Source organism: Oxyura jamaicensis, chromosome 1 (genome assembly GCF_011077185.1).
Source record: "Oxyura jamaicensis isolate SHBP4307 breed ruddy duck chromosome 1, BPBGC_Ojam_1.0, whole genome shotgun sequence".
In the NCBI taxonomy this organism is placed as follows: Eukaryota; Metazoa; Chordata; class Aves; order Anseriformes; family Anatidae; genus Oxyura; species Oxyura jamaicensis.
In genome coordinates, this window is record NC_048893.1 from 142,008,772 (window position 1) to 142,031,744 (window position 22,973).

Here is a 22,973-nt window from a genome sequence, read left to right on the forward strand (position 1 = left end):
CTCTAAGTAATTTACCCATACTCTGTTTTATTCTATTTCTGGGGAGAAGACTGCCACTGGGTCCATTGTTTTAAGTGTTCCTTGTGTATGTGTGTTCTGTTTTTTTTTAATTGTTATTATTTTTTGGGGGTGGGAAGGAGGAAGAGTGCAACATACCTCCGTGTGTTTTGATGGGATTTTTTTTTTTTCTTAGCAAAGAAAATAAAACACTTTTCCCCCTCTTTGGGAATTTAGTTTTTATTTTACCCAGTTACTGAAGTGGACATGATTTCTAATGAAAAACACAACTGCCATGGATGAGGGAGAAGAACTTTTCGGTGTTATAAGAGAGTCGAGTCCTATATCAGCATTTAAAGGCTTGGAGTGTTCTTGGTCTTCATAAGTTTTACTTGTATAGGTGCAGAAATAAGAATATGGATTTACTGATCCAGATTTCAAGGGAATAATAATCAAAAAGACTCATTTCCATCTAGTAACATTTAAAAGCCCAGAAAGGCATCAATGCTTTTTGAGTTTTAGAACGAACAGTTCTAGGAAACGTAGAGTTCAGTCAATTTATTAGTAAAACACCTACGTTTACTGTGTCACGGCTTTCACAGTGTTGTGTGTCAACAGAGGAAGGAAAGACAAATGGATGTTTCCGTGTGAATCGGAGTTAAATAGGCATCATTGCAACTTCCAGTGCTGCAAATGGTGATAGAGTCAAATGTGTCTACTGGCTGCCTCCAAAGGTTTCCTTGCAGTGACTGGTAGGGGTTTGGTGCTGGAGGGTTGGTTGTGTTTGTCTTACTTCATTTTGTGTTTAAGCCATATCATGTATCTCGCAGTGTTGGTAAACAGAAATGTTTTTCTGTCAGCATCTTCTAGTGGCCAGGGTCCCAGGATGCCAGTCAGAAACCAAGTGCCCTTATACTCAGTGGCTATAAAGCTTCCTCCAGTCAGTCTTTTGTCTATGACCTCCTGGATGTGTCCACAAAACTGCCTGTTTGTGAGGCTTACGTTGAGTATTTGTTCGCAGTCCTCTGTAGGAAGGTAGGAAACCTGCAGCTCGTCACCTTGAACTTCATCGCCTTCTCTCTTCCAGCCGCTGACGGTACCAGCCAATTTGGGAATCAAGATGTGCTCTGCAAAGTCTCTTTCAGGGATGCATACAGGAAGCTGCTGGTTGTTGCACTCAATGGGCTCATGGAGCTGTAGTAAAGCAATGTTGTTCTCGCCGGTGTCTTCATCATACCGGATGTGTATGTGTTTCTCGTGAACTTGCATTATCCTCTCGGTTCCACACGTTCTGTTGTGCCCTGTGAAGCAATGACATGTTCACTGCTCCTAAGAATAACACAGACTTGAAAACAGCACGTAAATCGGTAACATCTGCCTAGTTGTGCTGAGAAATACGTGCAGCAGAGAAACAAACATTCTTGAAACATGGTGAAGGTAAATTAAGAATGACAGCTTTTCAAAGTTGCAGAGAAGCATGCGTAATTTCAGAGGGGAAGGATGAATACCCAACAACAGCAGTAAATTTTGGCATGAAACATTTCTTTTTGGGGGGATGAAGGGTAGTGATTTCCAGATAAACCTAATTTAGCTTATCCCTAGATGCTAAGCCAGCCCTCGTGAGTTGCCTTTCTGCTTGGCTTCTAGAGAGGCATAGGACAGCTGTAGTTCTAACTCAATACTGAACTAAGATGCTTAAATGAGATGCCAGCAGATTTATATACTATAACAATATTTTTAGTGCAGCAGAAATTTTAGTAAGCTGTTTTTAAAAGTAGCTTAACAGTGCTGAAATGTGCTACAACAAAATAAAAGGTTTCATCACCCACCAGCACCAACCCTGATTTCAAAATGGCTGTGCAGAAGGGCACACTCTGCTGTGGTCAGGACAAAATTACTTTTTAGCAGCACTCCTCCACAGAAGCCTTTCCCTTCTGAGTTCAGCAGCAGGACCTAAGAAAATGCAAAAAGATGATAATTAGTGCTGTCCATGTGAAAATAAGCCATAGATTTCATGAATTGCTAGAAATACCTGCCAAGGAAAGTGCTTGTCATGTTCCTTCAGGGTTTCGCTTATCAGATTATCACTGTCTCGAAGTCTGCCACATGCACATTGATCTAGCAAATGAATTAAAAAAAATAAAAACCTCATGCTGTAACATTTTGAGACAACTACTCTACCTGCAAGTATTTTAAGTGGTCCATCTTGGTTGTAGGGTTTGGTTTTTATACCAAAGAAAAGGACAATTTCTCAGCTGGTGAAAATTAGAATAATTAACTTGACTTCTATAGTGTGATAACACTAAACAATTTGGGTCATTGTGTTAGGCTCGTGGTGACCAGCTTTTACTTTGCAACTTCCGAACTGAGGCTTCCTCTCCAGCTAACCATCAGCACAGGTTGTTTCCTCATCTTTGTATCCTGTGTTTGAATTGCACCAAACACCTCACAGTTGCTGGGTATGTGGGTGCCTAGTCCTCAGTACCGAACTAGAGTTGGTTTCATGTAAAACCCACCTGAAATGTGCATTTAGTGTGGGCATCAAATCTTCACTAGAAGTGTGGCTGTACAGCTCCGGTCCTGTTTGGTTGCCATACCTACTAGTACAGACAGGACCTAAGTATACTACCGTGTTTTTAGTTGACCTAGTTTATAAGTTATAAGATTGAAAAAATGAAGAGGGCTACCACTTCAAATTAACTAACAAGGCAGCAAGTGCTTCCTTTTATTTATCAGGCTGTTGGGTGCCTAATCTGAATCAATTGAACCTCATTCCCAAACAGGCAGGTCTTCTGTTGATCTTTACTGGGAGTAGGAGAGGAAAACCTGGACCAATGAGTGGTAAGTAGAATGATGCCAGTGCTCTCTGCAGCCCCATCTGTAAACGTTCAGTTCAAATGTTCCTTCTTTTATCACTGCTCAGTCATCTTTGTTGTCGGTCCCTAGGTTCCTCCTTCATTGTATGTCCAGTTTGGAAGGTTAACATTCTTATTTCTGGAGTCCCCCAGCAGGCTGATTGCATCTGGGTATCAGATTCACTGCCTGCGCACCCGAGCACTGTGCATGGGCCCTACTTCCATGCTCACACCTACCTAATGCGATGCATTGCTTTTTGTCTTTCCCTAGCTCATAGCCATCAGCACAGGAGCAACGGTACGAATTGGTTCCTGGATAGCAGAAATGGTGACATCCTTCTTTTCCTTGGTGCTGACATTCATTTTTAGCTGGAGAGATCAAGCAGGGAAAAAGCATTGGGAACGGTTCAGCTGGAGTTTTTTTGCATAGCCTGAGTCCTCTTTGCTAAGCGTTTTTCATTTACTCACTTTGTGCTGGGGTGGGTAGGACCTCTCTTTTCCTGTAGGATCTCCCAACACAATGTTTTTACCCTCATCAGGCAGAAATTGGGCAGGGAGAGCTTTCTTTGCAGCTTCCACAGGGTTATAGCTCCCTGCACCAGGCTGTCTACAATGCTGAGTTTTAGGGAATATCAGTACCCAAGGGTCAAACTAGGCTTTCTGTGTGAACCCACAAAAGGGTGCCATAGGTTTTCTCTGCTCAGTTAAGCAAAGCCCTAAGGATCAGCACCAGGGGAACCTTCTGAACTTTTCAAGAAGGCAGGTATTGTATGATCAAGAACAGGGCCAAAGCTTTTTGCTTTCCAGCAAAAAGAAATGCATAGCTTCTGTTTCTCGTGCTAAGAAAATTATACCTAACAGCTGCCACATATAAGGGAAAAATAATAAAAAAGGGAGTATTAATCATCTGTGAAACATGGCCAGCTTTCCATGGCTGAGCAAAGAGAGCTTCAGTACAAAGCAACAGGAAGAGCATTTGATCTTGGCTCTATCTCACAGGTGGAGAAGTGGCAACAAAATTTGCATGTGATGTGGCTCTCGGTGGCTCATGAGGAGCAGGTCAGGCTCCCCAGGGGGATACTCTGCCCCTCTCCACTCACACCCTGCTGCAGAAAAGGGCCCTGCTGTGCCCTGGGGGCCCTTCAGACAGGCACAAATACTAACCTTGGGGCTAGGAAGCAAAACCTTTGGATATGAATGTGCAGGATCCATCGTGGTGTATTTTAAGGGCCAGATAATATAGAATAGAATCATAGAATCATTTGGTTTGGCAAAGACCTCCAAGATCACCTGGTCCAACCACCCCCCTACTACCAATGTCACCCACTAAACCATGTCCCTAAGCATATATGATAGCAATTAGACATGCAGTGGGGTAGGATTATGAACCGTAGTTTAGCATACACAAGGAAATTTAGGTCAAATATCTCAGTTGGGGTAGTATCAGGGAACCACCACCACATTGCACAAACTGTGTGCATTAACCCCACGCTAGTGGTGCCTCACCAAAGGCGCAGTCTTCCCCCTCATAGCCCTCGGTGCAGGTGCAGGTGTAGCCACGAATGCTGTCCTCACACACGCCGTCATTCTGGCACGGGTTAGAAGAACATCTCTGGCCACCTGGGGAAGGACAGCTTAAAGGCTGGAATTAGGTGGAAGCCATCCCACCCTCACAGAGGCAATGAGACACGGAGCTAAGATGTTTAGTACGAGTCCTCATAACATTCAGATCCTGGATCCACAGAAACGTTCCCTGCACTTGGTGTTGAAGGGCTTCTGTAGAAAATTAATACTAGTGCCGTTTTTACCACTTCCCTATCCTCTATCTAAAACTAAGATTATAAGTGAATAAAAGCAAATCAAAAAGTAAAAAAGATAAAAAGAACTCTTCGGATGTGGCGTGCAGCAGTCATGGAGGGGATGAGGCCTAGTCACCTACCACCCGTGCCACAGGCCTTGTGCCCAGGAGGTGCCCGGCTGCATTGCCCCATGTCAGCATCACCCCACATCAGCTTTGCAGGTTTATTTTGCTCCTCAGCAGCTGCCAAGGAACAGCCTCCAGAGCCTGCAGACAGCCCAGTGGCTTTTAGCACCTATTTGTCTCACTCAGGTTCAAACAGTAGGTTTGTATTTGGGAGGTTGTGCTGGTAGAGCTACTATGCTGGTGAACTGTTATCAGCAAAACAGACTTTCCCATGTGTCTCTTAAACACCAAAATGCTCAGCTTACAGAGGAAAATACACCCTTTTTGCCTTGCATGCCCTGGTAGCTTTGTTAGCACTGTCCTGGGCTACAGCTGCCATCCCAGCCCATGCCCAGGTGGCCAGCAAGGCCATCATGCTATGGAAATGGTGCTCATGGATGGGTGAATCTGTAAGAAGCAAAATGTTCTGCTCCCAGCTTACAGCCCCACAAACAGGAAAAGGAACAGCCTCTTTCTTAGGATAGCACCTACTCACTTTCAACTTGCACGTACTCTGCAGTCTTAACTGCTTTTTCCTGTTTAATACTTTTTTAATCCTTTCACATCAGACCTTCTCCTCTTGCTTTACTAGTGATGACACATAGCGACTGTATGTTTCTTGTAGAATAAACTGCTAAAAACTGCTAAAAACTCTTAGAAACAACATCAGACGGAAGTATAATGTTCACAACATGCCACCACTATGAAGGAGAGAAATCAAGAGGCCTGCTTACCGTAGTAGTTATCCCAAAACATTTTCTGAAAAAAAGGGGAAATCAGATTTCAATTCTCAGATAATATCATCTTCCATAAATATTTTGGCAAAATAGAGACTTTACATGAGAGAATGCACACTGCACTTTAACATTCACACAGTCACACAATTACAATTTTTGCCCTGCCAGCAAGATTTGAGTGACATGAGGTGTGAGGGAGGGTTTGCATCCTGCACATCTTATTGCTTCTTAAGAAGTTATAAAGGAAAAGAAATACTACATGGGCAAGAGAGAAACAGCTGAGCCCTGCAGTAACAAGGCTTCTTTGAAAAGCTGGCCAGCTATTGTCTCCCTGTTGTGGAGCCACCTGTGAAGGTGATGCCAACCTGTTCTGCTTGTCCCCTACTGGTGGCCAGGGCTCTTCCTTTCCCTTACCCTGCTGCTTTTTCCCCAAACGGTGCTGCTGGAGATAGAGGTGACAGCACAAGGCGTTGCTTCAGGTAAGTAAAAGGAAATTAAAATACTTACGAGCATCTCATCATTTTCAAATACTTCTCTTGCTTCCTCTTGTGTGCACCTCTCTTCAAGGCACTCTCTTTCCAAGCTGCCTTGGAGGACCTCCTCCAGAAGGAGGGAGCTGGCACGCCTGTGTCTCTTGATAACTTCATTTGCATCATCAGCTGATATAAACACTGAAACATAACATTGCATGACAATAACGTAAGTACTTAGGCTAGTTTCCTTCACGCTTTCACTTTTTTTTTTTTTTTTTTTTTAAAAAAAAAACAATCTTATTAAACAGCCATATTTTGTCATGAAGAGAAATCATGATACTGTTGTCTTTCATTTCCCACCCCTCTTACAGCCCTGAGCACAAGAGGGTCCTGGTCCTTTGTCAGTGCTCCCAGGCAGTAAAAAACAAAAACAAAACCAACCAAACAGAAAGGATTCAGGTCTGACTCATTGCTGAACTTTTCTGCATAATTCCTTGTAAATATAAAGAGTTTTTGCTGCTCTCTGCAGAAGCCTTTCCTGCTGCATATTTTTTCCTGCACTGGACGCACAGACAGCTTGGTTGTGCCATGGCTACGGAAGAGGTAAATATTATTATAAAGGCAGAGGCTGTTTTGTAAGAGTCTATGGGACTTTCAGCAGGAGTGGAAATGATTTGTATTTATTTGTGATGAAGGATCCTAACTGATGCCCTTCAGTCTGACTTCACGGGGATTTTTGCTGCCAAGCATGATATGGCTCAGGGTGGCCATAAGTATGTTACCCCACAGCAATGTTCAAAAAAAGCTATCATTTGCCATCCTTTACCTGGAAGACACCATAATCTTTTTGTATTTGTGTTAAGAGGACACAATAGTGCAGGAAATGTCAAGCCTAATTTCTGTGGTGAGCCTGAAATGGTGATGGCCTCAATAGACCGTAAATGTTTTAATGTATCCTGATACTTTAGGAGTATATTATCCTGCTCTTCCTCTTGTCTAATGTTATAGATTGTGTTTATTTAAATATTTTGAATGTTAAAAAAGGACAAAAGTAAGAAAAGCCACAAACAAAAACCTATCACTGCATATAGTACCATAAAGTCCCAATCGGTGCAGGCTGCCCAGGGAGGTTGTGGAGTCTCCTTCTCTGGAGATATTCAAGGCCCGTCTGGATGCCTACCTGGGCAGCCTGCTCTAGGGAAGCTCTTTTGGCAGGGGGTTGGACCGATGATCTCCTGAGGTCCCTTCCAACCCTTACAATTCTGTGATTCTGTGTGATTCTGTGAAAATCCAAAGACATGACAGAGATCAGACCTTAAAACTCCTCCTTGCAATGATGCCCACAACAAAAACCACCTGTCAAGGGGGAAGGCTGGTGCAGTGCTGTTGCCTTTGACGTTAACTGGGACACGGCTGCACATGCCAGCATGTGTTTGTCAGCTCCCTGTACTCAGAAAGTAAACTCTGTGGGGAAGGGACTGGGTTGGTTTGTTTGATTGCTTAATATTTTGGACAGTCTTTGGGGGCCCGAAGGTTGAAACAAGCAGTTATACTGGAACTGGAAAAAATGACAGCACTAACAAAAGGATTCTGAAGCTGTGGGTAATTTCTTAGTTACGCTTTTGAAGGATAGCAGATGAGCAGGAGGCTTGCATGTGGTGCTAAGACAAAGCATCACGTTTGTGTTTTGCATTTTGAAAAGTTCTCTAGCACCCCACCATATTTCTTCTCTGCTGCTGCCAGGGGCATCATTCTACCCTTCACAAGCAGTCTCTTTCTTTCTTTCTTTCTTTCCTTCTTTCCCTTTCCTTCTTTCCCTTTCCTTCCTTCCTTCCTTCCTTCCTTCCTTCCTTCCTTCCTTCCTTCCTTCCTTCCTTCCTTCCTTCCTTCCTTCCTTCCTTCCTTCCTTCCTTCCTTTCTTTCTTTCTTTCTCTTTCTTTCTTTCTCCCTTTCTTTCTTTCTTTCTTTCTCTCTTTCTTTCTTTTCTTTCTTTCTTTTCTTTCTTTCTTTCTCAGATCCTCCTTATTTGTGACAAACCATGGAGGAGGAATACAAAAACCATATATTTCTGCAAGCTATACCAAGTGTGCTTCTCAGCCTCTTTCATAAGACTTTTATTTTCATTTCAGCAGCAACTAGGTATATAGAACAGTTTTTTCTTTAATATCTGGGACACCAGTCATCATAAGACTAAATATCACCATGATGTGAATGATGGCATTACAAAATTACATTGCTTCAGTAACCTACCGTAGTTTTTACTTAAGTATATGAAAACAAAAACAGAAAAACACACACAGAGGAAAGTGTAAGGAAACAGAGTGTTTAGTGCTGTCAGCCTGCGCTGCAAAGTAAACATGATACAAGGCACAAAATTACTGGTGTGTTTACAAGAACAGGAGCACAAATCAGAATTAAAGGGGCAACAAAACAAAGGCCATACCTGTCTCCTCTGTGGGAATGAAAAGGACAGAGAGAAGAAACAACATTGTCCAAAAGCAACCTGCCATTGTTACCCTCTGCAGCTAATGGTAACCCTGCCTGCATTCCTGCAGCTCTTTGGGGAAATTGCTAAACAGGGGATGTTAAAGTTTAAAGTCCAGCTGCTCGAGAGAAAACAAAACCTCTGAGGGCAAAGCCTGGCCTCAAAGTCAACATGTGAAAACCGCAAAAAAAAAAAAAAAAAAAAAAAAATTTGGTGGTGCAACAGTACCCCTTCTCTTCATGCAGTGGCTGAAGGCAGAGAAGGTTTGGAAATCTACAAGTTTGGGGGTATTCCTCTCATCCCCCAGCCTTCCCTTCCCCAACACCAAATGGGGAGAAATGAACAATACGAGCATTTCTTCATGCCGTACCAAAGCACGGTCACGATCTGGGTGCTGACTGCAGGGATCAGTTTTGCAGTGTGGCTGCTGCACGCACTGTCCCCACAAAACTTTTACCAAGGCAGGGCATAGAAAGCTGCCTGTCCTTGGAGCTTAGCTTCACCAGTCAAATCCCATCAGCCTTTGACATTGCAATGAATTAAACAAGCCTGCAATTTCCCCTGTGGGAAATCTATCTTAAAGGATATGGCTTTTTTTTTTTTTTTTTTTTTTTTTTTTTTCCTGCCAGCTTCAGGCTTCTGGTGGTAACGCAGGGCCTGTGAAAGGAGGTATCACCACGGAGCAGACCCCAGGCAGCCCTGACAGAGGTCAAGAGGATGGATGGATATGTTATCGTGCAAGGGCTGTGACCTGCAGTGGCAATGGCGCTGTGGGGAGTTTTTCGGGTCCCAGTGAAGGGAGCTCCAGGTAAGGACAAGAAACTATCCATACAGTCAGAGCTTGACTTTTTTTTTAATTATTTTTTTAATTATTTTTTTATGGCCAGTTCATAATGTCATACATTTATTTTGCCCTTCCTGCTATTTCTGCAGAACTAATTATCACACCCTGCCACCCGATTTGGTGGACTGTGAGCCAAGCTTTCTTCAGGTCTGTGGGGACAGGACAAGGGTCAGTGGCCACAAAATGGATCAGAGGAAGTTCCGCACCAACGTGCGAAAGAAATTCTTCACGGTGAGGGTGACGGAGCACTGGCACAGGCTGCCCAGGGAGGTTGTGGAGTCTCCTTCTCTGGAGATATTCAAGGCCTGTCTGGACGCCTACCTGGGCAACCTGCTCTAGGGAACCTGCTTTGGCAGGGGTGTTAGAACCGATGATCTCTTGAGGTCCCTTCCAATCCCTACAATTCTGTCATTCTGTGATTCACACATTGTACTCTGTGCTCTCCACTTCCTGAGGCCACCAGGCTCCACTGTACCTGTCCCAGCTGGGATTTCTGTCCGGGAAGAGCAGGGCACCGTTGCCTGTTGCCACAGCATATCTCTGATATGCCCCTGTCCTCCCGTGAGCACAAATACCGCCCTGTGCACAAGCAGCACGGCAAGGCTGGCTCCCCTCAGCACACTGACATGAAAAATCTGTCACCACTTGATGTCAGCACAGGACTTTGCAGAACCCAGCACAGAAATGTGCATCCGCACACATTTATTTATTTTTTTAAACAAACTGCTTACATGTTACAAGCCTATGTCAATGAATGTGTTCTTGTAGGCAGGAGGTATTTATTCAAACCAGGTTAGCAACACCAACACGGATTCAGAAGCTGTATTCTCCCTGGACCTTAGTTTTCAAGCTCATGTTTTCCTTTTAAATCAAACAAGCCTTGACTGAGCAGCTGTTTGGGCCACGGTGTACTCAATCCTGTTACGGCACCAACTTTGTTTTTTTTTCCATACTGACATTATTGCAACAGGCCTTACTTTCAGACTTTCGTATTACGGAAAATTGCATAAAGAGAGGGATTTAGAAAGGCAGTCCTTTCGTCACATGTTTCTTTATAAAGAGTTACTGGCATTTCTTTTTCCATTCCTTTAAATATCCCGGTGAGCACATGGAGATGTGTTTCATCAGTGTGTCCGCCGCCCCTGTTTCCTGCAGACATGGCTGAGGATTGCCCCCCGTGGAAAGGTGACTCTGCAGCCTGCACGTGGTGCCAGATATGAACTCTGCAGTTCTGCAGGTGTGGTGCCTGGGTTATGTGGTCCTGCCTCAGCACACAGTCTCCTCAGAGGTGCTCCCCCAGCAGCCTGGCCAGCCAAGGGAAGCAGGTTTGCAGAGGAGCTGCCCAGGTGGTGATGGGGACATGCTCCCGTTGTGTTACAGCCCCTTGGCTAGCCATCAGCTGAGTGTCACTGTTGCATGCTTTTGGGAAATGCAGGCAGGGCAGCAGTCAAGGGGCTGCTGAAGCTCATGGCCCCATCACCCCCTGTGGTAAATCCTCCATGGCTATGGCAAGGCACCTCCTTGTCCTCCATGTCGTTACTTCTCATGCAGAAGTATGCTGCAGAGCTATAGGCCCAAACAGAGCTTTGCATAGAGACTGTAGGAACAGAAACAGCAGATTTCAGCAAGGGAAAGCTTTTTTCAAATTAAAGAAGAAACAATCACTTGCAGGCAACAGATCAGGATCAACAAAATGAGACTGCATCCCTCAGCCTAGTCTTAGACATCAATCGGTCTGATACAGGTGAATGGGATGATGTGTAGACTTGGTCAAGAGCTAGCAATGAGTGACACAAGTTAATTTGACTCATTTGTCGATGTACACTCTCCTTGTATGAAGCACAGTTACTGGTATGCCTGTTTATAAGCAGCAGCAGTTCTCTTGTGTACAAAAGCTACAAAAATGCCAGATGAAATTTGCCTAGCCAACAGAGGAGACACTTTTCTGCAAAGGGTTAGTGCTTAGTGCAGTTAAAATGGGTTATAATTCAGTTAAATGTCTGGACAGTAGCCAACCAGTTCACTATATGCAGGAAAAAAAAAAAAAAAAAAAGGAAAAAAGAAAAGAAAAAAAAAAGCTTTTCTGAAGGGCATCACCATTTATAAAAGCTGAAGAAACTTGCGGTCATTTTGGAGGAGCATCAGCACTGCCCTTCTGGCTTGGTTGCAGATTGCAGGACATCCCAGGGGAGGAATGAAACCCCAGGAGGTTTGATTCTCTCCAGTGGATCTCACAGGAGCTTTCCTTGAGGACTAGAGCCTAGCCACTAGGCTGTGCAAGTCTCCTGCCAGCCTGGCAGCGACAACAAAAAACATCTTGGAGCTACTCTGACATCTCTGCAGATGACTTTTTCTATTTCTGTGCACACGTTGCTAAAAATAGTAATCGGTGTTAATATTTCAGTATGCACACTGCCAAAATAGTAAGGGTTGTTAATACTTGTTATTAAAATGAATTCATTCTTTACTTTCACCTTGGTGTTCCTTTACCTTCGCCCGGGGGGGCGGCCCCGGCACACACACACTTCCATCTTAATTTCGTTTCCCTACCAAAATTTCAAGGAATAAAACTGGTTATGAATCAGCCAGAGATGGCAGAGCCTATGCACAGACACTGCCATATCACTCAAGCTCCTGGATGCAGCTTCAGTGGCAGATAAAGGGGGTTTAGTAGGGAGGCTAATTTTGCCCTCAGATGAGCTATCCTTTTCCCTCATGAAAAACTCAGAAAAAACGCTCTGGAGTCCCTGCCGTTTGAATGAGGACTTGATGATTTTCCTCCTGTTTTCTCTGATTATATCTCCCCATTGACCTAACCTGGACTTCAGGATAAAAATGGTTAAGGACAGCTCACACAGAAACTTAAATGGGGAATTTTCAGGCAAACTGCTAGAACATTGACATGCTCTGAAGGGGATAATAAGAAAATAGGAAAGTGTTTGGAGCTTATCTGGAATTCAGACTTTTCAATGCCGCTTACAACTCTGTCCTCTCTGTGAGGACTTTAAAGGTTGACATAGGCAGAGCACAGAGAATGTAATGTGTATCTTGCTGTGTCTCTTGTGTGGGAACTGCAATTTTCTGTGCAATTAAGCAGCTGGGGTAAATCTGTCCCTGCAGACAGAATTTGTTCTCATCTGGTACTGAGCATCTGAGTAGGATGTGGATGCTGTTTCACTGCAGAAGCAGAAATTGACAGGTGAGGAAGGAGAAGCTCATGTGGCTGATTCCTCTGAATACACGTTGAGCTAAAGACAGAGATTGAAGCCCGTTGAATGTTTCTGTGTCTTTTGGAATTTGTTATGAATAAACTAGGGCTGCCCAGAGCCAGGTCAAGTGGTAATGTGGGGCTGGGCAGGGAGGACAGATGGACAGCAGTGAGGGGATGGGGCAGCAAGTGCAAGCTCTTTGCAATGGCCTCTGCAATCCCTGGAACATGTCCACATGTGACCCACAGCTCCACATGTCATGTTTGCCTCTCTTACTGTAGAGGTTAGGGCTGAATTATAACTGGAGGTTTCAGTGGGGGTCCTATGGGAAGTCAAGCATTTACCTTCATCTAACAAGGCATTAGTATCTGTGACATGCCCAGTTACTTAGACTCATGTGTGGATGCACTGGTGGTTTGCACATTTTCCAGCTCTTCCTCTGTACACAAGCAAGAAGATGAAGCAGTTTTTCCAGAGGCTTTAGAAATGCTGGCCTGCTCTTGTAGTGTCCTGCTTTGATGGTATCCTTGTCTAGGTTTATTTCTATAAAGCAGGTACTGCCACAGGAAAGTTGAGTTAGTTGCAACTTTTCAATAGAAGGTTTATCAGCACAGCCAAAGCCTCTTAGACAAATTCAGACAACGTCAGTAAGAGCAAAAAGGTCTCCTAAAACATTGCATTTGAAGACATTCCATTATTGTCCAAAACCAGCAAGCTCTGTTCAAAGTCCAAGCACACCTTCTGGAAACCAGGCATGAGCTCATGAAGGAACTGATGATATCTCTTAATGGAAGTGCTAACTCTCAGAACTTTAGCAGGCATTTTACAAACAGAAAAGTATTATTTAGGGATCAGATCTGACGGCTAAGACAATTAGGTTGATTAAACGTCAAGCTGCTAAGGGTTTTGTGTCAAAACACTTCTCACCCATGGTAAGAAACTTGACAATTTTGTGTATATTCCATATTTTCCTTCTTTTCCACACCCTTCTCCCCAGCTGATAATACCAGTAACGAAGTAAGTGCCCTTGTATTCGGTTACATGGGGGCCTCCTCCATCTCCTTGGCAAGCATCTTGTCCATCTTTATTATAACCTGCACAGAACATGTTTCTTGTGACTAGATGTTTAAGGGCATGCCTGCAAGTTTCCCTGTCCACATAAGGGACCTGAAGCACTTTCATTCTTTTGACTGGCCGCGCACGTTCAAAGATGTTCCCAAAGCCACTGATAATTCCGAATGTTTGGTTCATCAGAACATCATTAGCAAAGTCTTCTTCTGGAAGGCATGCTGGGATAACATCCTCAGAAAATGTGATAGGTTCGCTTAATTTGATAAGGGCTATGTCGCTGTCAAAAGACTTCGAATCAAATTGAGCATTCGGGATTATTTCTTCCACTCTGTGCGTCGCAGTACTCAGCTCTTCCTCTTCTCTGTCCACCATCCCTGTATCAGATTTTTAAAGCAGGTGTAAACAAGACAATACCAGCAAGTCCAAACAGCTCCTCAGTAAAAGATGGGACTAAAGTACCTTGTACTTTGTATAGACATTTCTACTGTACAAAATTTTATTTTACATGTAGAGCATTACATTTACAATGTACCTTTATTCTACATTTAGTACATTCTAGAGCTGGCCTGTATCCTGATGCTGTAGCAGTTTATATGCATTTAGGAGAGGTTTTTAGATGACTGTCAAAATGCCAAGCAAGTTTAAAATTGGAAGTTTGTTGTCAGAATGATGGTCTCAATGACAATTTTCATGTGAAGTTTTGGCCTTCATTACAACATACCCACTGGCACTCATTACTGTACAAACAAAACCCCAATATAGAAGAGTAGGATCTTGCCCCTCTCATTTGTAGAGCATCATAGTCAAACAGACTTAAACAGAAAAGACTGTCTTTTAAAACATTAACATTCTGCATACAGAAATATAGAAGCGTATTTATATTTATTCATTCTCAACTTGTATGAGATCTCTTTTGGAATTAAATTGACAGGAAATTGGTGTTTAGACAAACACAGATTTTGATTTACTGTTTTAGGCCAAGTGCAAATTTTTGTGACTCAGAATACCATTTTTAGTGCCTAGAATTTGTGATAGACTACTTTTTTTTTAATTTTATTTTTTTCATAAATTACATGATTTATGATAAATATCATAATAAATAATGTTTTTAAGGTTTCAAGAACAGTCTCAGACTAGTATCTACATGCTGTCAAAACATTTATTGTTAGTGTCTGAATGTGGCATTTGGAAGTCTTCAGGATTTGGCCAGCACAGAAAATTGCATGAAGGTGTCATGATAGACCAATTAACTAATTCAGCTCAGCTCAATGACCCACATACTTTCATGGTTTATACCTGGCTTGCATCACATACAAGCTACACTGGGCCAAACCAGGCATAAAGGAAATGCCCATTTGACCAGGTCGAACATTTATTTCATTGCTAGTCAAGGGACAAGATGAGACAATGAGAAATAAGTCTGGGATAGTTCAGTGTCTTGTACATGGACACTCAAACACAGGACGTGTTTTTGTAGCACTTATTTTTAAAGTTGTCCTGGTTTCAGTTAGGACAGAGTTAATTTTCCTCCGAGTAGCTGGTAGGGTGCTGTGTTTTGGATTAGGATGAGAAGAGTGCTGATAACATGCTGATGTTTTAATTGCTGCAGAGCACTGCTTACACCAAGCCAAGGACTTTTCAGCTCCTTGCTCTGTCCTGCCAGTGGGCAGGCTGGGGGTGGAGCAAGAGCTGGGAGGGGACAGAGCCATGACAGCTGACCCAAACTGGCCAAAGGGGTATTCCATACCATCTGACAGCATGCTGGGGTGGCTAGCCAGGGTGGGGGGCCGGCTGCTCAGGGTTGGGCTGGGCATTGGTCAGCGGGTGGTGAGCAATTGCATTGTGCATCACTTGTTTGTACATATTATTATTATTATTACTACTACTTTCTATATTAATAAACTATCTTTATCTCAAACCACAGGCTTCACTTTCCCGTTTCTCTCCCCCATCCCAGAGAGGGAGGGGGGAGGGTGAGCGAATGGCTGTGTGGTGTTTAGCTGCCGGCCGGGTTAAACCACAACAAAAGTAGAGGACAAAAGGACAACCACTTACCAACGATAACCTGTAATTCCTTAGAATCAGTAACGCAATGAGCTGCAGTAAGTATAAAATACTCATTCAGGATTGTCCCCCCACAGAACCAGCTACCATGCTTCCCAACCAGAACAGCCTGCAAAGAGAAAAAAAGCTAAGTGCAAAAATGTGCATAGAAATCCTGAACAACTAGCAAAGATTCAAGCAATTTTCTTAAAGCAGAAATTTTCATGTGTATTTCCTCCCAAAAGCATCCTTAATTCAGAGGTGGTGAGAGCAGCACTCAGGTGTAGCTACCACAGTGGGAAACTTGTCAAGACAGACCTTTTTCCCATCTCAAAGTAGGCTCTGCATACTTAGTTATTTTACCAACCTTTTTCAGTTGTTATATTTTAAAGAAATTTGGCTTATATTATAACAGCAATATTCCTTTCTGTTGGCAGTAGTTGTTGTTGATGTTTATTTTGTTGTTGTTGTTTCACTTCAGTCTTGGTCATAACAACAACTCCAGCCATTCTTTCAAAATTGCCATGCTGCAACCCAAATATCTGGGTGGCTGGCAGGGAACTGTGGAGAAGCCCAGCTCCACAGCCAGTATCAGCAACCCTAGTTCTCTCCTAGCCTCCTCCTCTCAGCATTGTGCTTGATCTTGGGGGTGTTCAAGGAAAGGTTGGACCTGGTGCTTAGGGACATGGTTTAGTGGGTGACAGTGGTAGCAGGGTGATGGTTGGACCAGGTGAGCTTGGAGGTCTCTTCCAACCTTAACAATTCTGTGATTCAATGACCTGAGTTGGGTCAGGCATTGAACCTCTCAGGACAAAGGCACCTTACCTGCCATGGACACGTGCTGGGTAAACTGCTGGCCTCCTCTGTTACCTCAGGCTGGTAGCTTGGGGCCTCAGTGGCTTCCTCATTTTTAAGACGAGCATCTGGACTTGCTGTAACCCTTTCTCGACCCACTTCATGCTTCCTCTGAAGTTTACCACATGGGAACTTGACTGCAAAGGCAAAATTGAGACAATAGTACTCCATGTCTAGATGGTGCTGAGACTTTGGGGCACCTGTCCCTTACTGACCGCAAGGCATTCCCATCTGCAACCCTACCCAAACAGCTGTGAAGACCCCGCTGCTGTTACCACACTGAGACTCATCAGAGCTAGTCTGACAGACCTCATTGCAACAGACACCTTCATGGCCAATAAAGGAACTTTCTGTGCACCTCTCGCTCTTCACAACAATAAGTGACTCAAACCTGCTAAAACATGGGTCTTGCAGTCAAAACTGCCTTTAGAGATATCGATAGACACCTTTAGGGGAGGAAAATTGTTTGCAGGGAAACAGGTTGCTTTCAGGGAATCAAGTCTTTGTGAAAATGAGGGAGAACTTTCTTAACAGTTCAAGGAAAACTCTTTGACAGCAGCTGACACAATTTATTATGGCAATCAAATTAGATACTCAGGTATCCTTATCAGGGTTGGCTCAGCAAGAATTTTCATGACATTAGCAAAAATATCACAAGTGTAAAAGAAGGGGACCAGGATGGTTGTAAAAAAAAAATAATAATAATAATAAAAATAATAATAAAAAACTTGTTCTAAAACTTACTCATGGGTTCAGCATTTCCAAACTATTTAGTAGTTAAACAACTTCCATTACTGGCATTGTTATTTTCATGGACCTAGTGTAATTTTTCATGTACCTGCTCGTAACTTTTGTATTTGGGAAACTGGGTAAAGTATTCTATATTAGAAATTATAAGCTCATGACAGAGAATTGGTATTAAATAACAAGGGACTTATAACAAATCTCATCAGACAGAGAGAAGAATACAGCAAGATTAATAATTGTTAATGTGCACTTTGCGTGACTGCAGGTAAAACAGATGGGTTTAAGTTCAATGCTGGAAGTTATTATTTTTTAAGTTACTATATGTTAACTATAGAAAACTAGTTTTTAGAAGGAAGAAGGTATTATTCTTTTTAAAGAATTGATCAGATTATATAGGAAGAGACACAATGGAGCTATAACTGCAGTCACATTATGTCACTACTGCTAAAATTATGAGTCCTGGTGAACGCATCTTGTCAAGGGAGAAGTTTCTTGGGTTCTACTCATTCTGATCTCCAGATGTTCAGCACACACTGGAGGTCTTGAAGACAGAAATCAATTTTCACCCATGAGAAATGCAAACTGTTCTTTTCTAACAAAATCTTCTGAAGAGTGAGCAAAATGCTCCAGTCTATAGAAGAGACATCTCAGCCCTGTTGTAACCACCAGTGTCCCATGTGGCTTCAGACTTGCTGGAACATGGGTTTTGCAGTCTGCTCTGAGAACATACACATTTGCATGGAATACTTTAGTGCACTATTTTGGCCACTGCACATTTCTCACAGTTGTACAATTTGATATTGTTTAAATTATGTCTTCTCACTAAGACCTTTTTCTTTTTGTTGGTAACGTTTCAAGCAAGCCATGTGAAACATGTCATCAGTGAACATTATTCCTCATGCTACAACAGCACTGCAGCACACCAGCACTTCCAAAGTGCAGTGAAATGCGATGTGCCTCCCATAGAATGAACTTTAAGTGTGGCTTCATACCTACAGGAATGCAGGTTTTGTTGTCATCACCCAGAGCATAGCCAGCAACACAGGAACATACTACTCCTTCATCCTCATCTTTGCAGAACTGTCCACAGTTCCCATTGTTGACCTTGCACGTGTCTGATAGGACTGCAAAGGAGGCAAATTTATAGGCAGGTTCCATATTCATGGCAATTTCATAAAAGCACAAGCAGCTCATGAAGTTGTACTCACAAGCACTAGTCAAAGCCCTCACCATTTTGTATAATTCTGTTATGCAATTCCTGTCAAAGGCCTCTAGTAATCTCAGCCATCACAACAAACATTTTTAAGAAACCTGTAGGCTGTCAACATGAGGGAGACCGCTATCATTCACATCTTATGTTGTGATAGCTTCCTGTCAGCTCTTTGCTGACACAGGCTGAGATAATCCATACTCACCAGAAGGGAAGGAGAATAACAAAATAGCAACAACTAAGGTATCCGTAAAAAATAAAATATTGGACAATGGTAGATCCTCACACTACTCCTCTTCCATCCTTACCCAGTTCATACTACTTGCCTTAGTGCAGTCCCTGACATTGCAAGGTCACAGGCAGAATGGGAGCAGTCTTCCTAATGGCATGAGAGCAAGGAGCAGTCCTAACAGATGTCATCTAACCTCTTCCTACAGGTCTGTGTTGAGTTTCCACAGCTCATTCATGCAGCCTAATTCACTCCTTAACTAGCCTTATAATATCTAAAAAATATAATAATAATATCTATCCTGAGTCTCCCACAGTATGGCATGATCCCACTACTTCTTGTCCTAGCTGTTTGTCTTACTGAAAATGGAGAAGACTTAATTCCCTTCCTCCTTTTGTTACATATTTCACAAACTTCCTCGGTTATGCATAGTAGGGCTAAGGGAGGTATTTTGTTTTTGCTCCTACAAATTGCCTCCTATTTATGCTGGACCACTGTTCCAGTTTCACAAGATTGTCTGGAACTTTCATCTTGATTTATGGTAGTCCTTCTGATCTGGAATCTGCTACAAATGCCATAGGTAAACCCTCTCTCCTATCCTTCATGTCATGGGAAGATACTGAATATTGGAGGTCCTAAGGCTCACCTGTGTGGAGCCCTGCACTCTGCACCATCTTTCCTTGGACAGTGAAGCACTGCCTAGCACTGTTTCAGAACAACCTCTCAGGAGTTTAATTCAGATCATCTTGTTCTGTCTGCTATGATGTCTGCTATTACATAAAATCATGGGGATGTACTGCATCTTTTGTGGCCTGTTATCCTGTCCTTGGAGGAAATGAGATGGGGGTGATGTGATTTGTTTCTGACTGGTGCAACTCTGCAGTTTCTTTTCTCCTTGCTGCACACAAATAATCTGATACCTTAAGGAACAAAGATTTTCTTCCCTATTGGGAGCAGACTAACATTCTCCTTGGTCTCTCTTCCTATATCTGTATTCTTAGATCAGCTCTTGATTTTTGTATCATGTTTATCTTATGTTATTTAAGCCTTAGCTTTTCTGTTTTTATGCCAGGGTGACTGCAACTCTTTTATACTGATCCTCAATGAATTGAACTGATAATTTTTTTCCTGTGCTTCCTTCTGGGGGTAAAGTCTTGAAGCAGCTCATAATTTTAATTAATCCTCCTGTCCTTTCTTGACCTTGGGACAGTTTGGACATGTATCATAAGCATTTTTTATATAGAAGTGTTATATCTTTTCTCTTGTTTAAATATACATTCATTTTGTCCCCTTGTTCTCTTTCTTTACTTCCCTCATGAGCTCTATCATTTTATAATCGCTTTTAACTAAACCATCTTCACTCTTAGTATTAATAACCACTTACAGCCTGTTCATTAGAATCAAAGGCAGAATAGCCCAAAGTTGCTTTCTACACACTTGTATGAGAAAATTTTCCCTGAAACATCCCAAAGACTTAGGACAATGGGTCTCCCACTAGGGACCTTTCTCACCTCATCCCTGGGATGTGAAAAAAAAAATCCCTCTTTCAATTTGGGTTGCTCAGGTGTTCAGCTGTGTCCAGCCATTCCTCTGTAATCTATATGTGACTTTTACAACAGAATTAAACAAGGCTAACATCACGTCTGCAGTATGATCCATACTCTTACTCCACAGAGAAGCATCTTAGGCTCCAACTTCAAAGCACAGGTGGGATGCTACCTCAAGTAGGGATGTGACACTTGTGCTGAAACTTACAAAAGCACACTGGGTGATGGTGTGGAGTCCTGGTTCCCCTCTGCACTTTTAAACCTCGTGGGTTATTTTTGTTACCCAGTAGCTTCTGAATTGACGTTGATAATGCTGTCAGGTTGAAAGCATAGAGTACTAATGTATTAACCCCATCTTTATCCTGACACAGTCATTTCAGTCCAAAATAGTATTTCCCCAGTGACTCAGTCATGGAAATTGTTGCACTGTAGCAGGAAAATGGGAGCATGGTGAGTAAGAAAACAAAATTACCAGTTTTTCCTGATGTCACCCTGATTCACAAAGCACAAATGATGGCGAATAATTAATTACCTGTGTGGTTGGGGAAAAGCAGCACAAAGAAGAGTTAAAGTGAAGGCTGTACCTGTCTGCACCGTCTGCAAGAAAAAGAGGAGGAGGGGAAGAAACCACACTGCTCCACGGTGACCCATCACTGCCATCGTCCAAGCTCACTGAGAATCTTCCTCCAGTTTCTCTGCAGGGCTCTGGGGCAGCTGCTAAATGAGGAACACTGCAGTGCAAAGGTCACTAACTCATGAGAAAACAAAACCGCTACGAGCAAAGCCTGGGCTCAGTGTCAGCAAAGGACAATGTTAGAACAGCAAGAGCCACTCTGTCGCAGCAGTGCCACCCTGGCAGCTCGCAGGTGCCTCAAGACAGCAAAGCTACCACAAGGGCAGCGTGGAGCTGAAGATTTCGATCCAGTGGAGCCTGTAAGCAGGTGTCCCACACAGATGCAGAGGTCCTGGATGGCACTTCTGGGGTACACAAAATCCAGTCTCTGTCACAAGCATCCAGCCAGGCAAAACTTTCACAAATGCATCAATTTCCACCTCATTCTGGAATGATTTGTTTTCTTTTTGGCTCAAACCACTCCATGGGAATAACTGCTGACAGGGCCTTGCAGTCTGAGGACCTGCCCATACTGGTCAGTTCTTCAGCTGACAATCGGTTCCAGTTGGACACGGCACCTGCAGAAGTGTGTTTCTCTGCCATGCTGTAGGATACCACAACGAAGGCCAGCTTGTCCACCTTTATTCCCTAGGGCAGCCTCATTCTGTTGTATTCCTGGCAGCTAGATACTTCTCATTTATGAAAGACTACAGAATTTGAGACTTCACTGCTCCCCAGGTAACTTCTGTTAGAGGAATTTATAGCCACAAAGGCAGAAGGTTTTCCCTGAGATCTCCTTGAACCTTCCTTGCTGCAAATGAGATGGGCTGTGTCTTTCTACTTTCACCACAGACATGAAGATCCAATTATCTCCTACTTCTCTGCAGCATTTTTTTTCTCTTTTTTACGCATAAAAGCTGCTGCTGTGCTTCTCCTCAGGCTTTCTATACTTTAGTTTAGAAAATCCTCATTTTTTCAAGAACTACTGCCTCATGCACAAGAGGATCTTGCCCAGATACATTATCTTGAACTAAGCCTGAGCAATGCCTTATCTTCTTATTCATAGAATAATCATATAATCATTTAGGTTGGAAAAGACCCTTAATATTATCAAGTCCAACCATTTACCTAACATTGTGAAATCCCACTACTAAACCATGCCTCTTAAATGGTGGAGTGACTCCACCACTTTCTGGGCAGCCTGTTCCAATGCCTAACCACCCTTTCTGTGAAGAAATTATTATCCTAGGTATTTGCTTACCACAATGAATTTTCATATTTTAAAATCCACCAATTTTTCACAGCGGATGTGTGCTCTACCTCTTGCCTAGCTCTTATGACCTGTTTGAATTTTGCTAGGTGAAATTGCACCAAAATTGTTAGTGTGCATAAACAAGCGTGCTTTTATTCTGTCTTCTCTTGCTGGCTGTAGAGTTGTTTATTCTGTCTTCTCTTGCTGGTTGTAGAGTTGGTTAAGGGCCTTGTTAGGCCCATTACCTTATAGGCTTTGTTAAGCCCATAGCATTGTTAGGCCCATAACCTTATGGGCCTTATTAGGCCCATAGCCTTCTTAGGCCCACAACCTTGTTAGGACCAAAGTGACATCAGCAAGAGAAACATGCAAGCAGGCATGTCCCTTTAGCAGTGTGGCAGAGACAATGTTACAGGAAAAGGAATGAATATGAAGCCTTTGAGCCTTGGGCACTATAGGCACCTTGGCACTGGATGAAAGTTTTGTAAAGGACAAATAAACAACGATTGCAAAGCCTAAGGACAAAGTCTCTCATATTCTACAGAATAATGACACTCTCTAAGCATAGTCATGCTGCACACAAACATGGACTTTCATCTCTCTCTTGCATGCTGCTCTGTTAAACCAGCTCTGCGCCTGCTCTCAGGGTGCTACTTGGCTTGATAAAGACATGCTGGTAAAACCCAGAAACTGCCACAGTTACCAGAAGGAGGTCCTCTCCTCAGCCACCTCAGCACCTTACACAGTCCACTTTGGTCTTGAGTTTCACCTCGATCCTCAGGCTTCACTGAAGCAGAACAATGCCCTTAGCACAAGTACTTAAAAAGGATTTGGGTAGCACAT

General features: G+C 43.0%; 2 protein-coding genes across 2 annotated transcripts; both read right to left on the bottom strand.

Moving 5' to 3' along the window:
• Positions 1-468: 468 nt before the first annotated feature.
• Positions 469-9,026, bottom strand: PROZ (protein Z, vitamin K dependent plasma glycoprotein). The gene is made up of 8 exons (XM_035317778.1): positions 8,469-9,026; positions 6,060-6,223; positions 5,550-5,574; positions 4,359-4,472; positions 3,090-3,221; positions 2,030-2,115; positions 1,827-1,950; positions 469-1,298 (listed from the first exon to the last, which is right to left on the bottom strand). Exons 1-8 carry the CDS (start codon positions 8,533-8,535, stop codon positions 787-789), a joined length of 1,224 nt encoding a protein of 407 aa, XP_035173669.1. The 5' UTR covers positions 8,536-9,026; the 3' UTR covers positions 469-786.
• A 4,003-nt stretch (positions 9,027-13,029) lies between these two features.
• On the bottom strand, positions 13,030-21,007 carry LOC118161965 (coagulation factor X-like). The gene is made up of 5 exons (XM_035317806.1): positions 20,850-21,007; positions 18,272-18,403; positions 16,503-16,669; positions 15,690-15,807; positions 13,030-14,008 (listed from the first exon to the last, which is right to left on the bottom strand). Exons 1-5 carry the CDS (start codon positions 20,923-20,925, stop codon positions 13,461-13,463), a joined length of 1,041 nt encoding a protein of 346 aa, XP_035173697.1. The 5' UTR covers positions 20,926-21,007; the 3' UTR covers positions 13,030-13,460.
• Between the last annotated feature and the right edge of the window lie 1,966 nt (positions 21,008-22,973).

Bases quoted from the DNA above. Each gene is read 5' to 3' on its own strand.
- PROZ (XM_035317778.1), bottom strand. From the start codon at position 8,535: ATGGCAGGTTGCTTTTGGACAATGTTGTTTCTTCTCTCTGTCCTTTTC. The intron at 5,575-6,059 runs GTAAGTATTTTA...CCTTTTTTTCAG, and splicing joins TTGAAAATGATGAGATGCTC to AAAATGTTTTGGGATAACTA. The intron at 4,473-5,549 runs GTAAGCAGGCCT...GTCCTTCCCCAG, and splicing joins GTTTTGGGATAACTACTACG to GTGGCCAGAGATGTTCTTCT.
- LOC118161965 (XM_035317806.1), bottom strand. From the start codon at position 20,925: ATGGCAGTGATGGGTCACCGTGGAGCAGTGTGGTTTCTTCCCCTCCTC. The intron at 18,404-20,849 runs GTACAGCCTTCA...CCTCCTTTGCAG, and splicing joins CTTGCAGACGGTGCAGACAG to TCCTATCAGACACGTGCAAG. The intron at 14,009-15,689 runs GTAAGTGGTTGT...AATCTGATACAG, and splicing joins GGAATTACAGGTTATCGTTG to GGATGGTGGACAGAGAAGAG.